At 38.4% G+C, this 9,328-nt stretch overlaps 1 protein-coding gene across 1 annotated transcript in view; it reads left to right on the forward strand.

The window, feature by feature from the left end:
* Nucleotides 1-9,328, forward strand: part of AK9 (adenylate kinase 9) — a 233,855-nt gene that overhangs the window by 57,341 nt on the left and 167,186 nt on the right. The window contains exons 10-12 of the mRNA XM_006881222.1: nucleotides 4,320-4,459; nucleotides 4,540-4,720; nucleotides 6,671-6,815. Of these exons, the coding sequence (XP_006881284.1) occupies nucleotides 4,320-4,459; nucleotides 4,540-4,720; nucleotides 6,671-6,815 (466 nt within the window). The remainder of the gene's footprint in view (nucleotides 1-4,319; nucleotides 4,460-4,539; nucleotides 4,721-6,670; nucleotides 6,816-9,328) is intronic.

Below are 9,328 nucleotides of genomic sequence, written 5' to 3' on the forward strand. Positions count from 1 at the left end.
ATGGATGGCGAATAGATTGATATTGTTGACAGCTTTAGTTTGCTTGGCTCCACAATCAACATTCTTGGTACTAGCAGCCAGGAAATCAAGAGACAAATTGCATTGAGAAAGTCAACTGTCAGGGACCTCTCCAGAGTATTGAAGAATAATGATGTCAGGTTGGAGACTAAGGTGCACCTGATCCAGGCCATAGTTTTCACAATTGAGTGCTATGCATCAGAGGAGCTGGACAATGATTACAGATGATGGAAAAATTGATGCCTTTGCGCTGTGGTGCTGGAGAAGAATGTTGAACATACCATGGGCTGCTAGGAGAACAAACAGGTTTGTCCTGGAGAAGGTGAAGCTGGGCTGTTCCTTGGATGCAAGGATTCTGAAGCTTCATCTGACATACTTTGGGCATGTTGCAAAGAGAGATCAGTCCTTGGAGAGGGACATCATGTTTGGGAGGATGGAGGGACAGCACAAGAGATGAAGACCCTCAATGAGATGGGTCGATTCAGTGATTGGGGTAACGGGAGTAGGTGTATCAGAGACAGTGAGGTTGGCACAGGATAGAGCAGGGTTTAGGGCTCTTTTTTATATAGTTCATTAAAAATTTATTTTTTTAGTTTATAAATGGGTCACTTCCAAAAATAGTAGTGATACAGATTATCTGGCAATATTTTAATATTTCTTTCTACTCCATACACCAAATGTGCACTTTATACAAACAAATATAGTGGCTTAAAGCACCAACACTCTTAACTCCAATACGTCTAGGAAGTTTCATTATATATTTTAAGCATATAATAAAGCAAAAATAATTAAATTCCTTGAACACTTTATTTCCACTCAGAGTTCAGCAACTACTTAGCTTTTGAGGTTGTTAGTGGCTGACAGACCACAACTTAACTCTCCTTCTTGGTAGTTGCCATTGTATGAAGAAAGCCACATCATCCAAAGTCATAATACCTTCCTAGAGTAGCATGAATCTAAACAATATTACTTGTGCTGTGGTTCAGACTATCTCCTGGACTAATTACCATTATCTAAATACTATGAATTCATAGTATATGCCATCTTTGACTGTTCTGTTTGGTGGTCTAATCTTAAATACTTAGTTATCGTTGTTGTGTATCAAGTCAGAACCGACCCATAGCTGACCCTCAGCAGGTTTTCAGAAGACAGTAAATCTCACAGGAAGAGATTGTCTATCCTTCTCCCATGGAGCAGGTCAAGGACTCAAACCATGTGCCTTTGAGATTGTGATGCAGTTTTTTGACTAGTGAGGTCACCAGAGTTCCTTAGAATGAGTTTTATTTTCTTCTTGAATACCTTATCCACTTTGAGTAAACAGATTATTACTGAAGCTCTTTGTCTCTTCAAGTCTCTTTCTCTTCATGGAATTCAAGGAATAAATAATCCCTAATGTCCAGACCAAACAAAAAAAAAACCCAAAACATTAAGTATTCCATTAAGTCATTAAGTTGGAACAAATTTCAAACTTTCGCTTACTTGTATCACCTGAATTTAATAATCCAATAAATGACAAAAAAGACAAAAAATGAAAAGAACATCATATAGCACAGCAGCTTGGTTTGGCTCCCTCTGGATAAAATCTTCAGTCTCCCCATTGTTTTACCTAGAAATCCAGTCGTAGAATCAAATTGTGAGTCCATTTCAGCTAATAATTTATTTTTATGTTTCAGTTCATGGCCTATTCCTCAAGGCCCTCAGATCTGTCGGTTTAGGGCTCTTGTACATAGGGTCGCAATGAGTTGCAAGCAACTCAATAGCATATAAACAACAACAATCACTTGGGAGGAATTTGCCCATCCTTCTCCCACCGAGCAGCTGGTGGATTCAAATTGCATGCCTTTGGAATTACAGCACAGCTTTTTGCTACTAGGACACCAGTGCTCAGTTTAGAAGGAGTTTTAGGATATCTTTTCTAAAAAAACAGATTTGACTTCTACAAAGAAGCTGTAATATTAGCGCATTAGTTAGGGAATTCTGGTGACCAACTGGCAAGAATCTGTGCTACAATCTGAAAGGCACACAGTTTGAATCCACCAGCTGCCCCACCAGCTGTGGTTGATGGTTCTGATTTTATTGTCTGTCTTTGCTTTAAAACTTCTGTTTGGTGTCAGAAGAATGTTGTTGTGCCATCGAGTCAGAACCAGTACAGAGGTGACCCTCCTGTTAGTTTTCAGAGGCTGTAAATCACCTGAGAGGAGATTGCCCATCTTTCTCTTAAGGAGTTGTGGGTGGATTCGAACTGCCAGAGAGGTGGGGACTTTGGTGCAACTCTCTACAGAATAGGCCATCAGAATGACCTATGTACACTAGAATCATAATTCATCAACTTTGAGCAGTGCTTCTCCCTGGCTGTATAGGCAACTAAAGAATCACATGGGAAGCTTGTCCCAATGGAGATTCCTTGGGCCCAACCCCAGACCTATTAAACAAGAGTATGGGTGAAGGTGGTACTCTAAAATGTACAGTTTCATACCATTCAGGAGGGAGTCTGTGTCCACTTAAGTTTGAGAGCCCATGTTTGAGCCACTAAAGAAACTCATTTCACAATGTGTATGAAGGATAGTGTGAAACACAATGTATACAAACTTTGTAAGCAAACCAATATAAAAGTATTTTTAAAAAAAGAGGAGGCTGATTTGTTAAGCTGGATTGACTTACAAGTTCCTGTGTGTTTAGAAGGACTTTATGCCAAACTAAAGGCTGGTGGGTTTTAGAGCACAATTTAATGTGAATATTTAATGATTCACAACCCTAACTAGACAGTGGGGTCATCTAAGAAGATTTTTACCTATGACAATTAAAAACCAGAATTTCTGAAACAGGAGAGAGAGAGAGTGAGTGTGTGTGTGTGTGTGTGTGTGTGTGTGTGTGAGAGAGAGAGAGAGAGAGAGAGAGAGAGTTAGTTGGGCAGACAGACGACAGAGAGGGCCCTGTCAGGCTGGCACTCAGCACAATAGAAGAGAACCTGAATAAGATCAATGGCTTATTAGGTCTGTGATAAAAGGGGATAATAGCCATTGACACACAGGGTTATTTTAAAGATTAAATGAGATGATTCTTGTAAGTCACCTAGAACCAGTGATGGTATTCATACTATCTAACAACTGCATTGTATGGCCAAAGCTAGGTTTACGGGTTTATGAGCTTTCTGGCTATGCAGGCATCAGGACCCTGTGCATAGAAGTGCCCCACACTCCAGCATTCTGTGGTGAAATATCAGAATTCTCACTATAATTTCCTAATAAGGGCTCTCATTGCCCCCGTGTAGGATTCAATGCCAGCCCCCACAGCTGACCCTCCAGAGAGTGTTCAAAGACTGTAAATTGCATAAAAAGAGATTACCCATCTTTCTCTTACAGAGCCACTGATGGATTTGAACCACCAAAGAGGTGCTACCCTTGGGTTAGAGGTGTATATATACACACACACCCCATATCATTTAAAAGCTTAGGTAAATTGAAAATCTGGTATGCTTTCAAATTTTGTCAATGGGAGTTTTTATTTCAGAAACAATTTTTTTTATTAATTTAGGTTGTTTATTTTTCATTTCAATGAACATCTACAGAGATTTTGGGATTCCATTCATTGTTGCACCCTTCTCCCCACACAAACCCCTCCAGAAACAATTTTTAAGAAAATGGCATCTTTATTACATGAAATGCTCAGTAAAATTTAGAGTTTTAGAACAGTAAAATTTAGAATCCATGGATGTAAAATCTGTCATTGTTATGTGTAAGACAAGTGTTGCAATTAAGAGGGAGGGGAAAGTCAAAAGGTGCTATTTTTTAAAATAAGTAAAGAATTATAAAGTAAAAGGGGAGCTCTGGTGGCCTAGTGGCAAGAAGCTGCACTGCAACCCCAGAGGCGCACAGTTCAAATCCACCAGATGCTCTGCCGGGGAAGGAGGGACAATCCCCTCCTGTACCAGTCAGATCTGATTTGATGGTACACTCAAATAATAAAAAATTGATAATAAAAAAAAAGAATTATAAAGTAAGAAATAAAATACATAAAGCTTTTATTTCAGCAAAACTTATGCTCATGTTTTTAATGTAGCATGATTAATGATTAAAGGAGCACTGTTCACAAAATGGTTTAAACCCTCAGTTGACAACCAAAAGAACATCAGTTCAAGCCCACCAGTGGTTCCATGGGAGTAAGGACGAGACAGTCTGCTCCTAAGAGTCACCCTGGGGACCACTTACAGAGAAATTTTACTCTGTAACCTAGAGGTGTAACCTAGAGTTAGAACAGAGTGGAGGACACACAACAACAATAACAATATTTGTTATTTACAGGGTGAGCTGTTTCGTACTCTTGCATCTTATAAACTAATTGCCCCAAGATACAGGTGGCAAAGAAGCAGATGGGGACGTATATGTCCGGTGGCTCTAAAAGAAGGAAATGTTTTCCCAGGATCATCAGATTTATCTGTGAGGTAAATAAAGTTTCAGAACTTAACTTTGAAAACTTGCTTGTACATCTTGTCAATTGCTTACAATTATGGTACATTTCAAGTTTTCTAGGTAAAATGTACTGCCTTTCATCAGAAGCAGCATTAAAAACATTTTTATTGAACCCACGTCCCTATCTTCTTCCACCTATGCCAATACCACCATGCAAAGTCTTCGTATTTGGACCTCAGTATTCAGGAAAGACAACACTTTGCAATTTGATTGCAGAAAAGTATAAAGGACAGGTAATTATTTGTGGACCTACCTACCTATTCTGATTACAGTTTGTAAGATTTTTATTTATACGTTGCTGTTGTTCTTATGTACCTTTAAGTCAGAACTGACTCATAGCTGACCCTCCAGTGGGTTTTGAGAGGCAGCAAATCACAGGGGAAGAGATTGTGGTCTTTCTTCCATGGAGCATCTGCTGACTTTTACACTCTCCACTGGATAATTGTGTCATGTGATTTGGCCACCTCAGTAAGGTTTTCTGAGCCAGGGATTATGGGTGATTTTTCTTCTGGGTTTCTCATGAGGTGATCTTCAAGATGATGTTGGGGCTACTGTCATCTGACAGCTTGATTGTGAGGCTCAATCACATGAATGAGTCCTCACTACCTTTCCACACAGATCTGTGTATAGAGCTACTTGTGTGTCTTCATGACCTCACAGCTGGATTCCCCAGAGGAAGAAAGGAAGCCACAGTGACATTTGAGACTCTGCCTCAGAAGTCACACACTGTCACTTGTACCAATGTCTATTCATTTGAAGCAAGAATTGAGTCCTGCCCATGTTCAGAAGCACAGGATTTAGGCTTCAACTTTTAAAAGGAGGAGTATTGGGCAATTTACTGCCTCTGAAAACCTGTTGGAAAGTTAACTATGAGTTGGTTTTGACTGGATGATACATAGCAACAAGAACCTTCAAGGGAGACTAGGAAAAATAGTCATAGTAATTCTAATGAGGCATGGATCATCAAACATTGAGGGATTCTACTGTTGTTAGTTATCATTGAGTTGATTTGAACTCATAGCCATCTTATGTATAACAGAATAAAATTTTGCTCCACTGTAAAAAAAAAAAGGGAGGAAGAAGAGTATCAAAGAATTTTATATTTGAAAAGCACTATGGATCAAATAAAAGAGTAATAATTTTAAAATACAAAGCATTTTTACAGCTCTATACATAGAGCACGGGGGGGGGATGGTAAATAAGTAAGTAATAGGCACACAAAAATAGAAGCAGATAGCTACTAAACATGAGAAAGGGGCTAGCACCTCTCTAATGACCACAAAAAAAATTATTATTTTTAATGATAAGTAATACCATGTCAATCTCATTGTGAAAATTTGATACAGCATTTTCCAGGATAAGGAAAGGGACAATCTCATACACTGCTGGTGATGGCCAGTACTGGCAAATGAAAGTATATAGAAAATATTAAAAACAATACATATACTTTGGTATATTCTAATTATCTAAAATAAGTAAAGCTATTATAGGATTTTCCCTAAAGAATTTATTGGACAAATACAGCCACCCACACACAATTATATTTATTATAGCCTACCTTTTAATAGCAAAACTATATACTTACATAAATATTAAGTGAATCCTGTGAGAGCTAGAACTTGTGAGGTCTTCTGAATCTTACAGGTTTTTTCCCCTTGACAGGGTGCAGTCATCATTTTTCTAGTTTTCTCTGTTAGTGGAAAATATTTGTATTTGTATTTTCCTTCTCTTTACAGACTACCTTATGTAGGTCCTGACAATTGCAGGTTTTACTGTTATTAGTCTTTTATTTAAATAGGTTGTAATACATTCATTCAGTGCAATACTAAACATTGATTAAAATAATCTAGCTGCGTATTGACATTGAATAAAGTAACATATAAATATATGGGGGAACGCAAAATAGAATCCAGGTATATGAAAATATTTAAACTTAGAAAGCATATAGAAATCTATTTCTAAATTTTAATGTTCAATATTAAAGCATGTATTATATGCCTGACAAAAACTTGTATTCAGAATTCAATAAGTGACTTCATTTTTAAAATAGCAAAAATGTTGTACACGTATTTCAAAACATAAGATATATGAATCACCAATCATGAATGTGTGTGCATATTCAACATAATCAATATTCATAGTAATTTGTGTTTATGTTGATTTTTCTCATGCAATCTTTGCAGGTTGTTGACTATGCCAAACTTGTTCAACCACGTTTTAAAGAATCCCTTGAAAAATTAATTGACAATACAATAGCTGAAGCCACTAAAACGGCTATTAAAACTGTACAAGAGAAGCTTCTCACAGATCTAGAAAATAGGAAACAAGGTGAACTATCTTTGAAAAATTCTAAATAACTTAATTCAGGTATGTTTGGGGTATAGGTAAACAATTAAGCCCAGTGATGTAAGGACAAAAGATATGGGGTTGGAACCCACTAGAAGCTCCATCGGGGAAAGATGGGCAGTCTCCTCCTATGCAGTTTACTACCTCTGAAACCCCCTGGACGGTCAGCTGGGAGATGGTTTTGAATGGACAGTATACACAACTTGAAGGCAGGGACTTGGTTTTGCATTTCATGGTGGCCCTTGCATTTTGCACATTGTAGCCTCTGACTAAATGACAGAAGGTGTGAATATGGTTAAAATAAGAAAAAAGAGATTGCAGTCTGTAATGAAGAGAATCAAAGTGTGTACAAATTTGGATTTCTTTGCCTATGTGGATTTGCTTGCACTCAACGACGATGGAGCCATATTTACACCTCCATCAGTCACTAAACCTTCAGCACCTACCCGATACTTGTGGAGGGGTTTTGCTGTTTTGAGGCTTGTATGTCATCCTTGACTGCAATTTGTTTTTCTCTCTGGAGAATATAAATTTCAACTTTAGAAAGTCATAAATCAGCTGAACAGGAAGAAATCTTAGTGATGAGTTGACACAATGCCCTATTTTATTGAGGAGGAACCTTAGGACCCTGGAAGTTAAAAAAGAAACTACTGTCCTGTTGGATCCTCCTCAGGGTGACCTTGCAGAACAGAGTAGACTAGTCAGTCCCTGTACGGTTTCCAAGGCTGTAATCTTTATGGAAGCAAGCGGCTTTATCTTTTTCCCACAAGCAGTTATGGGTTTGACTGTTGTACTGCCAGGGTTTCTTACAAAGGGCCTGGTATCTGTAAATCCTGTGGGAGAAAATGGCCCATTTTTCTCTGCCTCCTCCACAAACCCACCCCCAGTCACTGTGAGAATCCAACAGTCAGGGCGGCTTGGTCTTTAGATTAACAGCATAATTTCAGAGTTTAGTTAGCACGGCTGAGAGACAAACCTTTGTTTCCAACATTCTCATGAAGTGTTTTTTTATCCACTGGCTATAGCTCACTGATCCTCACCATTTTTCCACTTGCTATATCTCACTGGTTACTTATCACATTCTTTTAGAATAGATAAAAGGATTCCTTACCCAAAAGGAATTTCTCCAAGGACAAATGAGAGTCCTCATTTCAGAGCCACTCTTTAAATTCAGTCATTGATTTTGACAGAATTTATATCTAAAGTTATCACATCTTGTAACTAACCCCCTCTTAGAACACTAGAAATAGATTAATCTAAATAAACATCTCTCCTTAATAGAATACCTTGAATGCAATACTTCTTACACATTCCATGGTTTCTTTCTCACTTTCACAGACCTTAATCCATAATTCAGAATAAACTCCATCAATTGGAGACTAGAGTCACCCATTACTGTTTAGATATAGCAGTACTGTTCCTTAATATGACCATTCCAAATATTTTTTTTTCCAATAATGGGGAGTTGGTTTTTTTTCCATTACAACTGTAATAATAGCTCTGAATTCAGGACCTAGTTACTGTTCTAAAAGAGTGAATGGGACTCCCATATTCCCCTATTTTTATCTAATAAATGGGCCTAGCATGTGCTGCTGTTATCACAACCATAGTAAGCTGGTTTACAGATGTTTCCCACTGAATGTGACAATAAAGAGTACTACATGCTAAAAATAATAATCTTGATTGTAACTATTGAAGCTCAATATCAAGGAAACAAAGATTCTCAACACTGAGAGTCTTTTTTTTTTTTGGCCAATCACATGATTGGTAGCATCATGATAGACAGTGAAGAGATTGAGATTGTTAACAGCTTTAGTTTGCTTGGCTCCACTAACAACACTCTTGGTACCAGCAGCCAGGAAATCAAAAGATGAACTGCATTGGGAAAAATCTGCTGTCAGGGACCTCTCCAGAGTACTGAAGACCAATGACATAAGTTTGGAGACTAAGGTGCAGCTGATCCAGGTCATGGTCTTCACAATTACTTGCTATGCATCAGAATGCTGGAAAATTATTAGGGATGATAGAAGGAGAACTGATGCCTTTGAGCTGTGGTACTGGAGAAGAGTACTGAGTATACCATAGACTGCTAGGAGAACAAACAGGTTTGCCCTGGAGAGGCTTAAACCAGGCTGCTCTTTGGAGGCAGGGATTCTGACGCTCCATCTGACAGACTTTGGGCACGTTGCAAGAAGGGACCGTCCTTCAAGAGGGACATCATGCTTGGGAGGGTGGAGGCACAACACAAGAGAGAAAGACCCTTAAGAAGATGGATTGCAAAATAACTATGAGATATCATCGCACCCCAGTCAGAACAGCAAAATTTAACAGAACAGCAAGCAACAAATGCTGGCAATGTTGTGGAGAAACTGGAACCCTTATTCACTGTTGGTGGAAGTGTAAAATGGTGCAACCACTGTGGAAGGCGGTATGGCACTTTCTCAAAAAGTTGCAAATAGAGATACCATTTGACCCAGCAATTCCACTACTGGGAA

Source organism: Elephantulus edwardii, unplaced genomic scaffold (assembly GCF_000299155.1).
Source record: "Elephantulus edwardii isolate Elephantulus edwardi_28Jun2011 unplaced genomic scaffold, EleEdw1.0 scaffold00013, whole genome shotgun sequence".
Lineage (NCBI taxonomy): Eukaryota > Metazoa > Chordata > Mammalia > Macroscelidea > Macroscelididae > Elephantulus > Elephantulus edwardii.